The sequence below is a fragment of the Molothrus aeneus genome, chromosome 4 (assembly GCF_037042795.1).
Source record: "Molothrus aeneus isolate 106 chromosome 4, BPBGC_Maene_1.0, whole genome shotgun sequence".
NCBI classification, from domain to species: Eukaryota; Metazoa; Chordata; class Aves; order Passeriformes; family Icteridae; genus Molothrus; species Molothrus aeneus.
Window position 1 is genome coordinate 62789024 of NC_089649.1, and position 22408 is coordinate 62811431.

At 38.9% G+C, this 22408-nt stretch overlaps 1 protein-coding gene across 8 annotated transcripts in view; it reads right to left on the bottom strand.

The window, feature by feature from the left end:
- The window catches only part of ABLIM2 (actin binding LIM protein family member 2), a 131262-nt gene that overhangs the window by 50497 nt on the left and 58357 nt on the right, over positions 1-22408 (bottom strand). For all 8 annotated transcript variants that reach the window (XM_066548672.1, XM_066548670.1, XM_066548666.1 and 5 more), the window contains exons 4-7: positions 21887-22002; positions 17955-18081; positions 15741-15834; positions 377-464 (exon numbers count right to left, since the gene is read on the bottom strand). In XM_066548672.1, coding sequence (XP_066404769.1) covers positions 377-464; positions 15741-15834; positions 17955-18081; positions 21887-22002 — 425 coding nt within the window. The remainder of the gene's footprint in view (positions 1-376; positions 465-15740; positions 15835-17954; positions 18082-21886; positions 22003-22408) is intronic.

A 22408-nucleotide genomic window follows, 5' to 3' on the forward strand; every position in this document is an offset into this window, starting at 1 on the left:
AAACACAGATCTGGGCAGGCATGTGATTTTAGGATAATACACCAGCCATGCAGTTCCCACATCCTACTGAGTTTCTCTTTTCTGTTTCCTTTGAAAAGATAATGCCACTCAAAGACATATACAAAAGCCTTTATTTTCTCTGGTGTTTTCCCCTGTATTTAACTGTGCAAGCAGTTTTCTTTGATCAGTTTAGTAGAGCTAGAATTTGCTACATATGAAGGATTTCAGCTCATGTGTTAAATGACTTTTTTTCCCATTGCATACTTTATTGAACAAATCCTTCTGTAACACTGAATTTTTCCTGTGCAAGCCTATGGTGTGGGCAAGCAGGTGGGGGCAAGAGAGACAAATGTAACTGTTTTATTCTTTGGTTTACCTTGAAGATACATTTCTTCTCCTTCGGCAAACATCTGATTGCACCTGACACATCGTGCGCAGGTTGGGTGATAATGCTTCTCTCCTGCCTGTTCAGAAAGAAGGTACAGATGATTAATATTGATCAATTTAGAAGTTTTTCTTTCATTCTCTTGAATATGAATAATTTAATTAGTTAATGACAATTAGTTCAACAGTCTCCTACAACCACAATGCTGCTTTGTCATTCTAGACAATTCATGCTTTAAAATGTAATTATGGTCTTGCCTACACAAAGCAAAAAAAGTTCATGTGCAAAAGTTAAGTCTCTGAATTTACAGGACAGAAACAAATTTATGCAATGAACACATCTTCCCTGTAAACCAAGCACAGGGTAGCTTAAGACTTACCTGCATGAGCAATTTGGGAGGTCATAACCTTGAGCACAGATTTGCAACTCATATTTTCATCATGCATCAACTGAATACATAATCTTAATGCTCAGCAAAAAACATTCTGTGCAAAGAATGTTTGTAGCTGCCTTGAAAGTGTCTTGCAGACAACCTGTACTAAAGAGTTCCTTGAGGAATGAGTGTAGCTGCCTACAGGACAGTAAGTCCAGAGCAGGCACCTCTGGGTACTGTGCACCCACACTCTCACATGGACAGGCCAAGAGTTTTGCAATCTGTTCAGAGATTAATCCACATAATTTAATACCACTATTTTCATTGACTGGAATGAGAACAGGACTGAGCCCTCAATTTGCTCAGAACTGCTCAGTAACTTGCCAATTTTCATATATTTAAATTCTGAATTACCTGCAACATTGGCTTGAGCCAATGACAATAAAAGCACTCATGGAGTTGTGCTCTGCTGAACGAACAACATGGGCCAGTCCCTCCAAACTGCACTCCCATTCCATCTTTCCACTGTCACTCACAAAACAGAGTTCAAAGTCCCAAAGACAGCTCTTGCATATGCTCCCAGCACTCCTCACTCTTCAAAATCCCTATGGAACTGAAAGCCAGATCTTGGCATCTCCTTTCTCTTCTTTGACCCCACACTCCTCCGTGGCAGACAGAATTACCCACGGTTTAAATGGCTTAAGGTCAATGCCATCTCCACTAGGAACCAAAACCAGGAGACCAAGCAACTCTACAGCTTAGAACTAAAGTAAACTAAAACCTTAACTCAAGATTAAGCTAAGCCTGATTTTTGTAGAAATTCTCCTGAAGTTAAAAAAATGCAAATTTTGGCCCATGTAGGATGTCTCATAATCTGCTTACCTGAAAAACATTGAAAGTGCTACTAGGGTTAGGGATGCCTTTAAGAAACTACTATCAACTATTGCCCCACTGCCTTCAGCATGTAAACAGGCTCTCACAGCACTGCAAATCCCCTTCTATCAATGTAGAAAATTAGCCTTGTTACTATGAAGGTGACTTTTCTAACTCTTTCTTATTCACCAAATTTCAAAGCTTTCAGAGGCATTTACATTAAAGAATGTAATCTGTGGGAGGGGGCTATTTTGCCATTCACACTACCAATCACAGGAATGCCGTAAATCTAGGTTAAAGAATCTCTGGTTTCATTGCATCAATGTTAACTTGATTCGCTCCTGAAAACCTGCTGCAGCATTTCAGATTGGCAACAAAGAGCAACACATCACATCAGAATTGCCATTTTGAAAACAGCTCTGCTCCAGTTCACTCTTTTTATGTTACCATTTGTGCAGATTTCAGAATGATTTTTGCAATTTTAGACATGGAATATGGTCACTAATATCTGTGATAACACCTTTAAAGTAGCAGACCACAAAGTATCAGCATTGAGTTTAAACTTCTGATTTAAAATTGCTTGCCCTAGTGCAGGTGTTAAAGCACAGAAGATTATTTAATTATCACCAGACAAACTTATGTTTGGTGTATCAAATTGAAAAGAAATACAATTTCCCTTGGAAATGCACAAACATTGCTAATGGAATGCATAACCTCAATAACTCAACTGATTTAGCATAGATGATACAATTCCCAGGCTGACATTCTCTAATGGAATTAAATTACTTCTTTGGTAAAATAAACTGCCAGGACAGATTCTCAAATAACCTGGGTGCATCACAGAACAAAGTCTATTCCCCTAAATTTAACAGTACAACCAAATATATAATTTTAATTCACTTAGTGAACTCACTTGCATAGTCAGTAATATCAACTAGTATAGAATGGCACAGAAAGACCTCTTTGATGACATAGACACAAGTGTAACAGAAAAATTGGGGGAGGAAAGTACAGCGATTCTTTTGCTGATGATCACACCAGGAGAACTCCAATGGATTCTGCATAAGTATCTCTGAATTAAAATGGCACAAACTCAAAAATTTTCATATAAGTCTAAGTGCTGACAGTAACTTTTGTTGCCCCTTTTAATTTTTCTTTGGTCCTTCTTCTAATCAAAGCACAGAAGACAAGACATAGCAGATACTTCAACACTTGGAAGTATTTAAAAAAGACCACCCTATATTTTTAAATGAGAGGTGCTAGCTGACCCTGAGCCTGGGCAGCTGATACAGGAATTAACTAACACTATTTATTGATATGTGTATGCAGTTGCCCTGATTAGGTATCATAAATTATATTCAAACCTAGGACCTGAGTCTGAATCATAGAGTCCCTTGGGTAAACACCAAGGAGGCTTTTACCAGTGCCCCTTTCTCCTGTCCCTTTCAGGGGCTTGCTCTCACAGATGAACATTGGTTCCAGCAGAACCCGGCTATTTTATAAGCTTAGAGCAGCAAATATTATATGGTTTTGGTTTATTTGTAATAAAGGCTTCATCGTTTTTTTCTCTTCTTGCTTATATTAATGTGAGGTAGTTCAATGCAGCAAACAAATTCCTAACCATATGGTTACTTCTTCCTTGCACAGTTTGAAAGCTTAGTTTGACAGATTGTTGTCTCAGTGTTTAATAAAACACCAACACACTCAGAGCACAGAAGAAGCAACATTCATCTCTGAGAGATCTCTTACAGTTCAAGGGATAGTTTCTAAAAAACCTCCTCAATATCCTACATTTGCTTCAAGACTGCACCAGGTCTTTGTGCCCAGGAATCCAGATGTGAAGATAGTATTATTGTGAAGATCAAGTTGAAGATTAATTTTCAGCTGAGATTACCTCAAACCTGAATAGCAGTGTGTCCTTAGTAATAATACAGTACATATACTAACAATTTAATTTTTCTTCAACTGACCTTGAACCAGCTTCCCACAATCACCAAATTGCACTCTTTAAATGGAGTCAAAACAATCCTCAACTTCCTGAGACAAAGCATTATGAGTTACTTCTTTCCCTTTAGGTATAAGAGACCCCTTTGAATGTGAAGTCTCCTCTGCAGGAAGGAAGAGCCTTCTGGGCTGATCAACATGAGGAATGATGTTGATCTGGGCTGATCAACACAGACCTCCTGCAGTCCTTGCCCTGAGCACAGGGACCATTTCAGTGCTGCAACCTGTCCTACATTGACAGACAAACTCATCTTCACTCAAAGCAAGACCAGAGAGCTCTGCAACAAAGTACATACAACCACCTTTTCTCATTTCTCATAACTTGAGGGCTTGAACTAAGTAAAAGGAGAATAAAGCTGATGTGGCAAATGTGAATCACATTGTGTAAAGCACAATTTGGAGACAGTAAGGGGTGTTACTCAAAAATCTTCAGAACAGTATGATCACCAGGCCTGGAAAACATGCAGCTCTAGCAAAACTAGAGCAGTTCATACCAAAAGGAATAGCTTTAACTAGTTAAGTTTGAGTTTTAAATTAGCTGTCATCACCCAGGAAAAGTATATTACATTACTGCAGACAGCTCAGCAAAAAGCTCTGCTCATTTTCTGGCTATGGCTGCTCTAAGTGATGAAGTGGCAGAATATATAAAAGATGATATGCACAATAACTGTAACTCTACCACAATGGCATTGCTTGTCTGATGTCTCATGCTGTTTCTAGAAGTGTGATTGATATAATTTTTTACAGCAGCTGATGAGCGACAATTGCTTATGGATTGACACATGAGAAACTGAGCAGCCTAAAGCTCAGAGTGAGCTGAGTCCTGGAAGGAAGACTCAAGATTTCTGATGTCTGATTCATCACTGAAGTCTAAGTACATCCTCATTACATTATTCAATGAAGTAATTAGTAAAGGGAAGATAGAAAGTACAGAAAATGGTTTCATATACTAGATAAACTTAAAACTATCTGATTCTTTTCCTAAGAATTAAAAGCTATCAGCAAACTTCTTCCTGCAAAAATGAAAAATAATAACAATAAAAAAAAAACCTATCTTGTTACCAAAATGCATAAGGGTAATTGACATCTTTTATTGCAGGGAGTAAAGAGTTTGTGGAAGTGACAAAAGGTTAAATTGCTGCAATGTTTCAATCATATAAAAGCATATTTTCCATTTTGAGTGTATAATACAATATAGTTGCTATAATAGTTCCTCATTACCACTAAGTGTTGTCTATTGAAGGAGTTCCAAATCCTGCCAACTTCATATTCTAAAATCCCCAAGTCAAGTCCTAACTGTACCCTACCCTGAACAGAAATAATGAAAAACAGCCTTCAAAACACTGAGCTGAGGGGTATGCCAAGGCATGGTCCAGCTGCCTGACTCACAAACAAAGCCCTCAGAAGACTGGTATAAAGCATTCTTAGTTAAAAGCCTTTCACATGGAACAAATTTGTTGGAGAGTTGTGTCATCACCAGACAACCACCTGTCCAAGCAAAGGGAAACAGAATAAAGCACAAAACCACTGACAGCCAATAAGCCTTCCCATCAGGCAGCTTCTCAATCTGAAATGAAGCTTTAAACATCTTATAGAAGACATATGACTTGATTTGTGTTGCTTTTTAAAGTGGAGAGAAGCTACTGTTTGTATGGGATGGGAAGGGTAAAAATACTTAGGCAATGTAGGGAAGGGTAAAAGTGTAAAACTTTGATTACACAATCAATTATTCTCTTTTGTATATTCTGTCTCCATCTCCTGACTAATGTCCATTCATATGGACATTTCCATTTTTTCATTACAGAACACTGATATTCCTTCAGGTAAACTTCATAGCACAGGCAACAGAAATAGAATTCAGTTTAAAGACAGGAAGTTTGCAAGCAATCAAAGAATGACAGAGTAATTCATCTAATCCAACCTCCTGCTCAAAGCATGGTTGATACTCAATTCAGATCAGTCTGACTAGGGATTTTTTCAGTTGAATACTGAAAACCTTCAAGGATGGACACTGCACAACCTCTGAGAATATTGCTCCAACAGACAGTAGTTATTCTTAGTTATTAATAGTGATATTTTTTTCCCTTTTTAGGCAGTCAGAACCTCTGTGCTTTAAATTTATGACTTTAAATTTAGTTGTCTCCTGCCCTCCCACCATGTGCCTCAGTAAGGTGCTTGTCTCCACATATTCAAGGGCCTCCTCATAGGTATGGGAACATCACAGTTAGGTCCCACTAAAATCATCACTTTCCTAGGCTGAAAAAGTTGAGCTCCCTGAGCATCTCCTCAGGATATGTGTTCCAAGCCCTCAACTATCATGGTTGTCCTCCACCAAAATCACATTGCTAGTTCTTGCCCTCTGTGGAAGACTCCTTTAAAATCTGCTGGCTCTGTTCTGCTCCCATTATCTCTCATTTCATACTTGCTTCATTATCTATCATTTTAAACTCAACATTGAGGAGCATGTACTTTCACTAGGAATTTTTTTTCAGAGTATATAAAAAAAAGGTGGAAAAGTGGAAAATCACTGAACTCCTTTAATGGAAATTTAATTCATCCTGTTTATACTTCTTCATTCATTCCCCAAATGATGTTTTTACTAAGATATTAGGCCATTATGTAAATGAATTGTGCTTTTTCTTAGGTGCCAGAAATGTACACAAAACTGATAATGAAGCACAGGTATAAAAAGGAACTCCACATATTTATCTTTATGAAATTTAATAAAGTTTATGAATGAGATATAGCATTTTGTTGTTTAATAGCCTAATCAGTCACTGCATTGATTTATAAAGGCAAATTCACAATTTCTCTCAGTAAATGCAATTCCCTGACTTTGGCTGAGATAAGGTTTTAATTCCTGCTCCCAGAACTACATGAGATATATAATAACTCTCTGACCCAACAGCACAGAACTGGCTTAGAACATTTTTCTATCAAGTCAATTAGGCAAAGCAAATCAGAGGTTGTTCTTGCTTATTCCCACATGTTAATATAACCCTCCTGCTTCTGGCCAGCACTTCAACCCACACTGCACAGTGTGCATTTAAATCCAAAAGGCAGTGTAACATCTAGGGCTCAGATGTTTGTCCTGTCTTTCTCTCAGGAGTACCACAAAGAAGGTGCACAGCACTGCACCATCAAGTGTTATCAGTGGATGCACACACTGGTAACTCTGCCACTGCACCCACCTTGTGGCATATTACAAAGACTATACTGGCTTCCATAAACTGAATTCTAAGGGGTATATTCAAATTAGAGTGATGCTATTCAGAAAATACCCTCTGTGCTTGGAATATAACACTCTGCTCAGTTAACAGCTTTAAGTGGAATCACATAAAACCTCCACTCACATTTCTAGCAAAGCCAGAGTTTTGCATATGAACAGAAGGACTCAAAGAATTACTCAGTAATAGTTGTACACAGTAATGATGAAGTTAGTAAACAGCTGTCATATCATCTACTGGGTTTGAAGGAACAGGCAGCATTGTAAAGGCAGAGGTATTTGGCAAAATGTCTATTGTTTATGTCATACAACAGTGTTGAGCAGAAAAAAAGTGTGAGAGCCAGAAATTAAAGAGAGAATTCTGTGGAGAAAAACTCTCTCTAATTCTCTTAGTCACAGTGGACCTGACTCACCACTGACTCACTTCAACAGTCTGCCAGGGCTGTTGATCCATTCTCATCAGGATTTACACCACTGTAAATGCAGTGTAATGTTCAATATCAATCACTCTCCTCATCTTCTCCATACTAGATTCATTTTTCATCCTACTAGATGCCAAGAAACAGTCACCTGAAATGTTCACTACACACACCTGCAGCATTACCTACAGCTTTAGCAATCTCACATGTACATTTGTTTCATGTTGTCTTGGTTCTGGCTCATCCTGCTGTGCTTTGCAGAGCCTTGAGAATTCCCTCCCACATTTGAGTCATTTTAATTGCTTCCCACACACTCCTTATTCTTCCAGGTATAAGGTGTAAATCAAATCAACAAGAACATTTATCTCAGAACGATAACAACTTACTATAAAACCCAACTCGCAGAAGAAGAAGTTTCTAATGGTTGTGGGAGAAAATAAAATAAAAGTAATTAAAAAACCATAAAGGGGATAATTGAGAAAAAATAAATAATAGAAGGAAAACTAGCACTATTACAACTGTAATCTCATTCTGTGAGCTCTCCAAACAAGTTCTGGCTCAGGAGCAAATTCAGCCCTGCCAAAATCAGATAAAATCTGCACTTTTTTCTACAGAATTTGGTAAATGTTCTTGTAAATCAAAATGGCCTGTCATACCTAAACCCACTGATTTTGCACTCAGATGTTTCTGTTATGGAGTGAGTGATCTGCCTCTTTTGTCTTGTTCTTCTCAGCTTTGCAATTTTTCTTGCCACCCACTGAGACTGGAAGAGGCTTCTGTTTTCCATCTGTTCAACAAATCTCCTTTTCCACTTTCCTTTCCCACTCCTTAAAACCCACCTAGGGGCCAAGACAAGCTGCAGCTGGCTCTCACTTGTGCCAACTCTTGATAGGAGAGAGGGAGTGAAGAAGGAGAAAGATGACTTGCAGACATATTCCCCTTAATTTTCAACTTTGCAGCTGTGTATTTAGCACACCCATTTCAGATGGGAAGAATGAAGCTCAACCAACACTGAACAGCCCTGGAGAAACAACCCAAGCAATCAGAGGAAGCCAGCACAGCTCTTTTCAAGCTGAACGTGGTGATCTGGGCTGTAAACATCTAAGAACAGAACCTGTCTCTCATCCTGTGCCTGAGTAAGGACTGCTATTCTGCATCACTAGATTTACCTGGGAGTGGAAATGCTACTGTCACATGCAGAACTGACATTAATAATCTTTCCTGAAAGTAGGAAGCTTCTACTTTCAGACCCAATCTACGTATTTCCAGTTCAATGTACCATTCAAAAGTTCTTACTTTGGCAGGGGGAGAAAGAAATTTGAAAAAGCACAAAAAGTGCTGAAGGTTAATAGGATGAAAAAATCTTAAAGCTACAAGAAATGAGTCACAGGCTGCTCTCCTGCTATTAGCTGACATGTTGAACCGTTTTCACATGGGCCAGAGCATCCTGGAGATACTTTATCAACAAAGGCAATTGTCACTGAGTGCAGTCACTGCTGCACCACTGCCATGGTTACAGGACAGAGCTGGAGGCAGGGCTTGTGCTGCTGACAGGGCAAGGGAGCTCTGGGGCTTTGCAGAGCTGTGCAACAGCAGCATTCCCCTGATGTGGGTCAGAGGACCACCAGGAATGAAAGAATACATGAAATAATTGGATGAGGGACTGAAAATACCCATGAGGTGCAACATTCCACACTGTAAGAACACCCAAATGGCAAAAGGCACTGGATGTTAATGCATCACCACAGCAACACGTGGCTTAGGGAGGCAGGGTAGCTGCACACTGTGCTGCTGGGGTCTGAGGCTCAGCAGGATCAGGGTGACTGCTGGAATCACCCCTTTGATCCTTCAGTCAGTCAATCCAGATAATCTGAGACAGTTAACTGGTACTACATTTTTGTGTGAGGAAAGGCAATGGGCACCACGAGTCTGCCAGGCTCAAAAATCAAACTGTGCACTAAAACTAACACATACAAACCCACACAAGCACAAATGCACAGCAGCACTGCTGAGGACTTTCCCCACACATGTGGGAGGAATTCGCAACAGAAAAGCAAATAAGCAGCTGAGAAAAGAAATAAAAAATCCTCACAAAACCTGGAACAGTCATTCTTTCTTCTCTATCAATCAGTTTCCCTCAAATCCTAACTTTTCTGTAATTCAGACATAGTTTGCAGAACCCTTTCCTTTGGTAAAAATGTCTTAAGCTATCATCAAATGGCACTCAGTGCTCTTCAATAAACCTAACAAATTATTTACAGGGTGAAAGCTATGCAAAGAGTTTGGTTTAATGTATAGTTTTCTCCTGACACATTAACAATTTTTGAGTTTGTAGCAGTTCAGACAATAAAGACAAGCATAGATCTGTATTTCTGGAGAGAAGAGGTGGCTAAAAAGGGAAAGGCTGGAAGTGGGAGAAAGATGAGTTAAATTCATCTAGACCAATATAACTGTGCTACAGAGAAGCTAAAAAATAAGGACAAAAAGCATTTGCATTGCTATTTATCTGCTGGCTGATAGTATTTTTAATAATGCCTGTTTTAAAGAAGAAAGTCTAGGTCAACTGTCAACACCTACCCAGGCAAATTCAGATAAATGCACTGATGATTAACCTGCCTTTGCAAGCCAGCAGTCCCAGATAAATGCAAGTGGCACCAAACCAGAGACCATTCCCAAGCTGCAGAATGCCTTGCATCTCAGCAAACATTATGCACTGAAAGGGCTAGTTAACGTTTCCTACCTTGGATGGTCTCCTTTTGCAAAAGCTAATGCTGATTTATTTAGATTTGTCTTTCCCACAGTTTTCTTTCTTCTCTGTTGAAGGAGAGAAGCGCAGAGAGCAGTTTCTAACGAAGGCAGCACTGACACTTGGATCCTTCTGCTGCTCTGACAGCCCTCCCGAGGCTGCCCATGCACAGGGAACCCTTCACTCCCACAGACAGAGCTGCCTTTATTGCATGTTTCACTATTAATGCCTATGTAATAAGCTTTTCAAGCACCTTTCACACATCAGTAGGTCCTGTTGTTAATGAAACAGCAGGGCAACAGACATTGCAGAATGAACCATTCTTCCACACTGCAGGCAGAAATTTGTACTCCCTGCTCTAAAGAATTAGTATCGTCTCTCTGATATCCTGAGACTCTTGCAAAGGGAAAGGCAATCGATTTACAAAGTAGATATGGCTGCAAACAAAATCAGCCCAACCCCAGGGCAAGGCAAAACTACGGAAAAGAAGATTCTTGTTTTAATTAGTAAATTAAAACTGTGACTTTGTCATAAATGACATCTAATCGAAATACAAATTATTGACATTTCTAGTCTCATTTCTGCCTAGTGCCCACTGCATTTGTTCCCTTATTTCAAAATAACATATGGTTGTGATTAATAGATTTTAAGAACGTATATTGATTATGTTTTTCTGGACATCTACACATACATGTAAACAAGTAAAATGCTAACTCTTTCTTCCCCCACGTAAACTGAGTGCCATGCTGCCGTGTTAGGATGTCAGATACTAAACATAAAGATGGCTCTAACTGCTGTGATTTTCAACAGCACTTGTAAGCCACATTTACACCAGTCATGTAGCTGTGAATCATGGACAGTTGTAGATAAAATTGAGAGCTGAAAATATCCCTGAAGGGTATTTTGGGCACTGATGGGACACAGTTGCCTATCCAAGCAAATGTGACCCCCTCACAGCCCATACTGTGTCTGCCATTAAAACATCCTCAGAAGGTTATCTCTGGATAAGGAGGCTTCCTCTAACAATAGAGGAAAGCACCAGCTGAAAAAGCAGATAAAGAGAACCCCTCCCCACAAAGTAACGTCTCAATGTCTCGCTATGGGCTGTCAGTGTTAAAGAACTCACAGAAGAAATCCACACCAGTGTGGGACACACCAGGAAAGCACTTTCTTTAGAAATGGTGGAAGGGGTTACTATCACTGCACAAGGCAGTGCTGAGGCATTGTCTGGAGTACAATGTTCATCCATGCTGAGAGAAGGTGGCTCCAGTCAGGAACCCACAGCATCACTAGAAAAGCCTGGAGCCGACTTTAGCAGCAGAGAACTGGGTTCACTGTTTTGTAAAATAGAAGTTGAGAGGAACTAAGATTACTCTCTAGAAGTTCTCATATTTCATCAGTTGGAGGGGAAGACAAAAAAAGCTAAAAATCAATCTTATCCAAAGCATGTTTAATTCTCTTTATGCAGACCACTTTAAAATAGAAAGATGCTGGAATTGAGATGATGTTTCAAGTATCAGATGTTAAGGAAACCCAGAAATGCCTCCCAGGAGAGGACAAGGAGGAGTCATTGGCTGTCACACAGCTTTGTCATGAACCTCAACAGCTTTCCAAACCTTTTACACAACCTGCTATGTGGGAAGGACCGAGAGACAGACTACACATCTCTGCCTCCCCCAGCAAAATGCAGCTAAAAGACTCATTAAAATGAGGAAAGAAATGGAAAATGTTTTCTTGAATGAAAGGAGTTTAAAGCAGGCTCTGTATTATCATAAGACATACAGTAATTTTTTTTTTTTAAAAAGACAATTAAGATTTTTTAGGATATGCTCGTTAGCACAAGTTGAAATTTTAACTAATAAATTACTGCTTGTAATAGAAAAAAGGAGAAAAATATTTTTAGCTCTAAGTGCAGAGAAATGGATTGCAACATGACAAAAGGGAAATGGCTGGTCATAAAAATCAATGGCTTGTTATTTTAAGATGTGTGCTATTGCATGATGCTAACTATTGCAGGATTGGTAGCAGAGATACAGCATGAGCACTGAAGTAAACCCTTTCTCTCCCTAGAGGTTTTCAGTCACAGTGCATTTTAAGTCAAACTACAAAAGTAAACTCCAGCAACTTCCTGCTCCTCACTTAAGTTGGAAGGTTTATCAATATATATGGTCGGGGATAAAATAACACAACTTCTAGGAGAGGATTGATTTGTATTTAAGAGTGTTCTGTATGCATCACAAGCAAAGCAAATCTTGCCCATAAATGCACTGGTGGGTAGGGTTAAAACAAAAACAAAACAAAACAAAAAAAACCCAAAAAGAACAGAACAGCAAAATCATTGCTGTTAAAAGTAATAAAATTTATCATCTCCATAAATGAACTCAACCCCTTTTATAGCTTTTCCAGTACAAGTTCCCTGGAAGAGTGGGTGCAAGCCAAGGTGGAGTGGAGGGGAAGAAAGGCACTAGAATGGAATTATAAACAAAGTTATCCTGTGTCTAAGCACATTTACTACATTGAATGAATCTGGCCCTCAGAAAATGGGCTGAGACAAGAATTTAGGTAACTAAATCATCATTGTATTTGGCTGAGGACCTACAAAAACAGCCATATTTTGTAACTTATCAGTAACTCACACTGGTTGACACTCCCTTCCTTTCTGCTGAATAAACACCTAAAATGAACAAGTGTTGGAAAGGGAGACAATATTATAAAATCTAGTCACAGAATAACATTGGAAGCAGCTGTCCTCCTGACATTATCACAGAAATCAGAGATGGAAAAAATCTTATTAGGTCATATAGTCCCTCCCTTTGTCATTGCAGGACTGTTCCCTAACATGGATTTTCCAGTGCCTTGTCCAATCTTGTTACAAGACTTTCAAAGTGATGGTTTCCAGCAGCTCCCTTGGGAGAGCATTCCCCCGCCTAATAAGTATTGCTGTCAAGATTTCCCCCAATTTAAGAGCAATTTGCCCTATTATTTCTGTGTTTCTCCAGATAATATTCAAGATGGTAAAAGAAAATACTGATGTTTCAAAAAAATGTGTCAATATTCCAGACAACTCCACTAATAATGCATCCTCCAACAAAGAACAGGCATTGCTACCCTGTATTTTCTCTGTCCTCCTGACCAGGAGATACACAAATATATCAATTAGCCTGCTAGGGACAAACAGACATCGAGTTTGACACCAAGACCAGAGAGAGAGAGAAGAGATCAGCCCAGTTCCAAGCCTTTAGAACAAGCCCATCTGCTGCACACAAACAACAAATGCCTTAAACACATTAGCTATGGACATGCTTTCTGAGTCCTTTCAAAGCTGCTTGCTCAGACTGTGACTTTTTGTTTGCCTTCCTGCTGAAAGGAGGTGTGTGCATTGCCTCCTCACCCAGCTGCTCTCCGTGATCCACACTGAAACTCAATGGCTGTTTAAGTGATCCCTTCCAGAGCTCCAAAGAGTCATGGAAACCCAGGCTGATCACCATGGGAGAGGGCTCACAGTGTGAGTCATTCCTTGAGAACAGGCAGCTCTTGAGATGTGTCATGGCAAAACAGAGGGGATGGGAGCAGATATCTTGGGAGATGTCATGAGGAACAGGACCTACTGTGACAGCAGAATGCTCGGACATGTGACACGCACCCATGTTCAAGCTTCATTAGCTTTGTTGCACACAAACCAACAAATTGTTTTGTACAGTTCTATAGAAAAAAATTTAGAGATCATAGAATTTCCAGGTTGTTCCAACAAGTGTCCAGACATTAAAATGTCATTGTAACCATTCAAATCCATTTCCTGCTCCATTCTAACCTCAACCTATGTTTCCTGTTTCACAATGATACTATCTGTGCTTTTACAGATGCTGAAAGTCCTTTCTCCTCATCTACTTTTTTTTAAAGGTTCTGGAATCTTGCATCAGTATTTTTTTCCACAGTTAAATGCCACAGACCAATGAATGTAGTTCTCAGCCTGAACCAGTACCAAAGCAAGATGAGGATCAGTGGTACAGAGCTGTCCTTAGAGCAACACTGAGGAGTGGAGAGGAGAGGGACACACACACACACTGACCAAAATCATCCTATTTAATCTGTCATGGTAGAATTCCTACAATAGTTTTCAAAAATTAGCTTTTCCCAAGTTTGTTACTGGCCCATCTACCATAAAAACAAGGAACCGTTTTCCTATTCAGTACACTCTCACCAAGCAGTCAGAAGAATCAGCTACAGTCACATGTGCACCCAGGTCCCACAAATCACACTTGGTAATGTTACTTTGCAGATCTTTAAGGCTTTTTTTTTCTTTTTATTACCCATAGAGACAGTAAGGACCCAGTTCTTAATCATACCACACCACATGCTATTGTTTAACCATACTGCAGGTAAAATATTACCACATAAAAAGAGGATTCTTGCACATATTTCAAGAACCAGGACAGAAAAACAAAATATTGTGAAGCCAAGAGTCAGTACAGAAACTGGAGCTTCTGTTCTTCTCCTGTCTCAGCATTAACCACTCCTTGTAAACTGCTCTGAGTAAGTGCACTCCAAATTTGCCACAGCTTTAACTCCTCTCTCTGCATTCACCTCTCCTAATTACCTTCACTTTCAAATCTCACCCCCTTTTACTCCCTTTCATTCAGTGTCAATGCTTGACACCTCTGAAAATATATAACAGCTTCCATGGTCACCTTTTACATTTTTGAAGGTTTTAAGATGTTTTCTTTTGTTTTGCCTCTTCCAGTTGAGACAATTGTGTCCAAAAAAAGTAAGAAAACTGTCTTTATACTCTTTCAAATTCCCTTTTAGAAATCTCCTTTCAGAAAGGTCTGTAAAAACATTTGTTAATGGAAAAATCTCTTGTGCCTATGTTAACACCATATCATCCCATCCAAGACAGATTCCCATCTAGTATGGATACTTGCTCATCAGCTCCTAACAAGTTATCATTGTCCACCACTTGGACAGTTAAGTCTTTGTGTGACTCCAAGCAGATCTTTCACTGGTGGAAGCCCTTTGGGATTTCTCCAGGCTTTCTTAGCTGATGAAGAGAAAAGAGTGAACCCAGCAACTCTTCCTAACTCCAGTGCTGCTTGGACTTCACAGGGAAAAGCAGAAAGAAAAAGCAGATAATCGATGACTGAAAGGGTAGCAACAGACTTAGATCCAAGGATAAATTTTATTCTGATCAAAGGAATATATTAATTTTGTGACATTGGGTCAGTTATATGGAAATTTTTGCATAATGCATAAAAACATAACCCTACACTAAACAATTTCCTGCTTCTTAGAACAACAAGTGCAAACAAATCTCTGCCACACAGTTCATTTCTGGTTGCAAAACCACAGTTCAAATCATTCATTTTACTTTTCAACAGCTTCATCCTATCTTTGGGGAACATAAAAGAATACAAAAAAAGCAGACATTGCAAATGAATTTAATGCAAGTTTTAAAATGTGCCTGATAACACATTCATTTATTACTTCTGCTGCCTGAACATTCTCCAGTACCATAAATATCCATTTAGGGAGTTTGTGTATTACCAAATCATTAACAGAAGAAACAAAAAACCTGATTACAGACAGAGTTCCTGGTATTCACTAAAAGTAACATTAAGCTGTGGCATTAACACTCATTTGTGAGCACAGGACCAAACCCAAAAGAGCTAGTCTTTTTGTACACTTTGGGATGTGCTTGAATGACAGGTTCTCCTTACCTCGAGCACTCTTCCTGTGATGTACTTTTCACAGTTGTCACACCTGATCCCAAACTTGGCGTGGTAGTCTGTTTCACAATATGGAACCCCATCCCTAGGGAAGAACAACAGGCTGTACAGATGCTGTTTTATGTAAGCTTACAGTTCACTGGGAGATTATGCATCTAAAATTTGTCAGCTTCAACACTGCATAGGGTATTTATGGGCTTTCCTGCCTCCCTCGCAGTCATTAATATTGTAAAAGGCTGAATAGTAATGAACAACTATTTTGGACCACTTCTCTCCTTTGTTGCCAAACTCAGCCATCAGCCTTGTAATAAAACTCGGTCTCTGAGACCCTCACACCACCTGTTTAATCATGTTACCCATTACTTCTTTCACGTGTTTCCTCCTCTCTGGAAAGTTATTTCACCATATTACTCTTCCCCTCTTATCATCTAATTCATCCAACTGATGTATCATCTGATATATGTATTACCTAATCCTTTAGCTGAGACTGCAGAGAGCAATTTCTCAAATATCTTGTCTGTAAACCAAGTTTTGAAAAACATTTAAATCTACTGGCACACTTGACTGGACTTGCTTAAAGGCAGTCATGGATCAAACAACTTGGGAATTGCTCCACAGAAGCCAGCAATGACTACAAGAATTCAGCCTGAGCAGCAGTGTGTTCATGCATGATGTAAGCAGCTATTTCACCACCACCAGTGAGTTAAGAGACAATTTAGAGATATGAGGAAAAAAACCTGGGGTCTCAGCTTTTATTTTAAAGTGTCAAAACCAGATTATTTGGACTATTGCCCTGAAAAGAACCTGTTAATTTTACATTTTACAATTTTACTAAATTGTACATGTAGACCATTAAATGGATGAATGAAAATAAATTGCTCTAAGAAGAAACTGGAGACTCTTCTCGTGCTTCAAAGTTCAAGTTAAACATAGCTAAATATATTTTGTTTGTTATACTAAAACAGCCCATGATCAGACAGATTTATCAGTAGAGGCATAATTTTATCAGACATTTCCCTGGAGAAACATAGAAATTAATTTTATAGCCTGGAAGTTGGATTTCTTAGAGACTAACCTAGAAGTTATCACAATAATTAATTGAATTAATTAAAGACAGGATGTTTCTTCTTTTATTTTGTTTGGCATTTAGCCTTTTTAAAAAGACGATTTTGCAGTAATTATATCTTTACAATTTATGGTGGGAGGTATATTCAATAACAAGCAAAAAAAGCACTCAACTAAAATACAGCAGACTAGCCCAACATTGAGACAATGTAAAACCTTATTTAGGAACACCATTTTAATAAATATTGTTCTCCAGTGCAAGCTGTGAAATTAAATGTTGTACTTGTATTAATCAAAATCCAAAGAATTGTTGAAACTCAGGGGGACATAGGCTCTGAAATTCCATCATCTCTGAGCACTGGTGACTGAGTTACTTTGCTGCTTAACCAAATTTCAACATAATCCACTTCTCTGAAGCAGAAATTAATCCCAGGTGCCTTGGCCAGTGAAAGGCCTGCATGTCACTGGCAGAGTGATCAAAGTGATCCAAGTGTTGACATGGGATGTGGTCTGTGTGGGTGCTTTGTGCTCTTTCTCATTGCTGTCATCACACTCAGTCCAAATTTGACAGCATGAGGGTCTGGAGCTGCACAAAATCATGGCATGTACATCCTTAATGAACTTCTGGCTAACATTTCCTCTTATGTAATGCATATAGAAAGAACAGTACCTGCTTCTTTACATTACAGCATCACAGAGAGCAAAACCATAGGTATCTAAGGGCATACATTCGTGACTTTCCAATTTCCAAATTCCACTTGTTGCCTCTCTGCAGTATAGCTGCTTTGTCAAGTCCCATTCCAGGTAAATGGAAAAATGTTACTTCCACTTTTCTCCATTTCATTCTTTTAAATACAATTTAGGTAATAATTTAGACAATAATCTCTAATATCTTACACATTTCTGAATATATATATGTATATGTATATATATGTGTATATATATGTATATATGTATATATAAAGGTACTGCAATATGCATTTATATATTATATTACTTACATATATTATTATAATATATATTATATTTCTATATTATGCATTACCTTTAAACCTTAACAATGCAAATAAATGCAATGATAAATTAATTATTTGGCATTAAAAGAATGATTAAAAGAGGTGAAAATACTCCTCTACTTACTTGCTGATATACTCTGCATTCAGTAGCTTGCCACATGTATTGCACTTAAAACAGCCCAAATGCCAGTGTTTGTCCAAGGCGACCAAGGACTGACCATTTTTTATTTCTGAACCACAGCCCCCACAATCTGCAAGAGAAAAGCCCAAATGAGTGAATCATATTCTTCAGGTGGTCATGCAGCAGTTGGTTACAGCAGCACAAGGATCCATCAGTGTCCCAGCACCAGCTCACCCGGGCTCCATCCACTGCTCACTGATGGATGGCAACTGCTGCTGCCCTTGGAAACTCTGAAATTGCCACAAAACATGCATCATTCAAAGAAAAAAGCTTTAGTTTCCTAGTGACTTAGGTTCATTTTAATTCATTTATACTGTGTTTTAAAAAATGAAGTTTTGCTGATTGATTTTTCAAGCACTGCAAATCAGCCTGATAAAAGAAATAAAAAAGACCAAGAGTAAAACAACTGATTCTTCATATTGGCCTTTGCCTTTGGATCTGCAAGCTCTACTTATTTCAAAATTCTTTTTGCAACCATGAAAAAAATCCAAGCTGAAATCCCGGTATGAAATTTCCTGTACCCAGTAAAACACACCAATACTTAAGAGGCATTAGTGACATTTCAATATGTGAAAGTGATGGCTGTCTATGTATTTATTCTCTATAAAAACTCACTTATATAAACTTTCAAGAGGTGCTAACAAAAAATACATGTAAAACATGCACTAACTGGTAACAGAGGTTAGTCTGTGTTGGTTAAACAGGCTGTAGGTAAACCAGTTATGCTCCCCAGAAAGAGTAATTCAAAACAAGACTCTCTGGGGGTTTGGTTGCCTTTCTTTTTAACAATGGAAGATTTTCATTAAGCTAGCAAAAGCCAAACCTACAATCAGTTTCTGCCTCTTCAAAGATGTTACATAGACATGGATCTGGTTCTCTATAACCCAAATGAAGCCTCTAACACCCTACAAGGTCCAACTCTCATTCATCCTTCACTCTACAGATTTCCTGTCTGTGGATGATTTTCTTACTAAATGTAAAAATAGTAGAATATGTGGAAAAAAGGGAAAAATGCCAGTGATAAATTGATTCTAGTAGCAATATCTCAGTAATCTTCTAATGCTCCATAAAATATCTTCCATCTCATGTGGAAAAATACATAATATTTTTAGGAATTCTTCAGGTATACCAATAATTTTCTAGAGAAAAGACAAAGCCTGAAAGACATTTAATCATTCAGAAATTCCAGGAGAGAAAACAAACCCATAAAAATATCTTACATGGGAGACAAAGCTATGCAAAAGCATTAGAAAGATTTATCAAGTTATTAAGACAGAACTCTCAACCTAGGATCTCATTAAAGCATTTAAACAGTCTTCTTAAAAACTTTCTGATTTAAGACTGTATTTCACTGGTTACATGACCCTAATGAGACAGTGTAAGTGAAATTGTAAATGTTTCACTTCTGAGCACACAATGATAAAGCACAGTTTGTATTTTCCTTTAGTGGATTTGGAATGTATTGAGGGAGCAATAATGTGGCTCTTTAATGTTACCCTCCAGAGCACCAATACCTGGAAACAAGCCTAGCACAAAAGCATGTGCACTACAGATCAGAACATTTGAGTTTTGCTAATAATAAAGAACATTTGGGTGTGTGCCTGGTTTTAGCCCCTGCAGTATTCTACAGTATCTGTTGTTCAACTGCAATCAGAAATTTGTTTGTGATCTCCTCTGTACTGGGGATTCATCTGGAAATCTAATTTAATCCGACTGCTTGAGGGTTTATTTCACAAACTGAACACAACATCATGTGCTCAAATGTCATTCACCTTTCATCTGGTTTAAGCTTGGGTGGGCAGAAATGCAGCATTTTGTGAGCTACTTTTTTTTTTTTCCAACTGCTGCTTTCTCTGTAAAGTGCCAGATAATTACAAACAAATATTGTGGTTGCTATGCCAACAGTGCCTACTGATGCATGTCCTTGTCTTCCCATCTTGGATGCAGCATCCTTTGGTGACTCAACTAATTTCAAGCAATAACTCTGCAGAACACATCAATTTGCTGCTCCATGTTAATATTCTTCCTTGAGTACTCTCTCAAAATCAACACTGTCACAAGAGGTTTTCAGAGCTATTGTTTTATAAAACAAAACAAAACAGAAAGGTAGGTACTTATATAATAAAAAATTCAAGGACTCAGGCAGAAAGCAAGTATTTTACATTGTTCATTTCTTCCAAATGGAATGCATGAAGGAGGTTAGAAGCAAAAGGGGAGGATGAAAATAGAAGGACTTGTCAGAGGGGGCAGTGATGCTGGGAGCTCAGTGAGTCCCCAGGAGATGTTCTGAAAGCACTGCTGAGATAAACAGGCTGGGGAGCAGCACACATGGTACACATCAGACAGTTCTGAGACAGGAACAAACCCAGTGTAACACAGGGTCAGTGTACTACTCCTTCCTTGAAAACGTTTGCCTGAGATCATGTTTTTGTGCACTACTAACAAAAGTTGCTCGTTTAAAGCATTAAGGTCTTCTCCAAGAAAGCTCTTGTCAGGAATACACCATTCACTGCTCTATGCAATGTGGGGAAAAGGTAAACTTTTATTTTCCAGGGTCAGGTTTTGCCACAGAGATGTGCTTGCTCCCAGTGCTGTCTCCCTCTGAGGCAAGTGGTTTGCTGAGGTTTGCAGGTATCTGTGCTCTGGGAAGGTTCAGTGCAGACCCAAGAGAGCTGAGGAAATGCAATGACAAGAAAAACTCCCCATGGTGTGTGTGTGCACAGAGAAAGGGAATGTAAATACATTAAAGGATTCTGTACCACAGACAATCAAATGAACTTGTCCTGTCAGTACTCAACCAGGCTAATAATGTCTATTGTAGTCAAAGGCACCTTTCACATGTGACAAGGAGACAGCAAAGATGGCCAAGGAGGATCCATCTGCAGAATAAGTGACAAGAGAAAGCACCCAACAGAGAGGGCCAACCTATCCCCAAAAGAGAAAGGCATTAGCAAGAGGAATCCATAGAATATCTCACAGGGCATTCACACAGCAGGTTTAGCTGATGAACTGTAGAAACGAGATGGTGAAAACTTCTCTGAAGAAATGTGGGGGGGAAAAGAAAACAGAGAAAAGGAGAGATTTCTCCCAGAAGTGGTCTAGACTCCTTACACAGGTAGATGAGCAATCCATAGGGCCCCTTCCTCAGCCATGCTGAATCCAGCTTGATGTAACAGTCATTAAAAATTTTTCTGTCTTTGCTGTTTAATTGCATTGCTGCTGCTGTTTAATTACATGAAGTGAGCAGTGGACTCTTAAAGCATGGCAGCACTTTATGAGCAAAAGAGCAGAGGAACGGAGTCCAGAGCAACAACGCCCCTCTATGATTTACTGCAAAGAAGCTGGTGCGAAAAGACCACGTTTCTTTCCTCTACTGCTTGTGTCTTCTGATAGTGCACAATAGTCTGAGGTCAAGGTGAATGCCCCCCACTGACACTTCACACATTAAACCCCTTGCTGTGTAGTATTTAGCCATGCAGTCCTGCCACTGATATTTTCTGAAGCTGGAACTGGAACACTTAAAATCATTAAATCTCACCCTGGCTTTTATTTCAGATGGACTTGGACTGAATCCTCAAAAATATTAGCATCTATATTATGTCTTTCTCCAAATAATTTGATTTAGTTCATTTTAATCTTTGAGAGGTTCAATGTATTGTTAATCCTATAATGGCACCATCTGTGCTTCTTTTAAATATCAGACTTTCTTGAAAAACCACCCTATACTTTTTCATGTGGCTACCTCGAATTTCATGACACCTCTTATGCAGCAGAGTAGTAGAAGTTCCAATTGTACACACTGGTGTAAAATTATGTCCTTGAAACCTGTGCAGACTAAGAAGCACTGACTGAAAAGAGCAGAAATCCGTACTTACTTCTCAGGTTCTGTACAGGGAAGGAGCCAGTGCTGCTGGAAGGGGGCAGGGAACATTTCTGGCAGATGCATTCCTTCCCATTAAAAGTTACCCGGTCACCCGCAGGGAAAGGCAACCTGCAAGAGCAGAAACAAAAGCAAACTGGTTACAGTCTCATGCCTTTATCGCAATTATCTTCCCACAAAGGAACTGATTATACTCTGGCTTCTTTTTCTCTGCTTGCCCAGCTCTCATTCAATTTTCCAGCCACTTAGAGGTTTAAGTATCAAAGGGGCATATCAAACAGACAACTTCAAATGCAGATGGTTACAGCTTCTTAGGAAAAATAATAATATCTAAAGCTACAAAAACACAGTGAGCACTCAAGTCCAAATTGTTGTGTATCTAAGAAATGTAGTATCAGCCAGAGTTCATCACTAACAGGATCAGTTACAGAATGAAAATAAAATTGGCATTACAGGGAGTTAAGTAGAGGCAAATACAGCTGCTTTTATGTTGTTAAATAGCTGCACGAGAGTGATG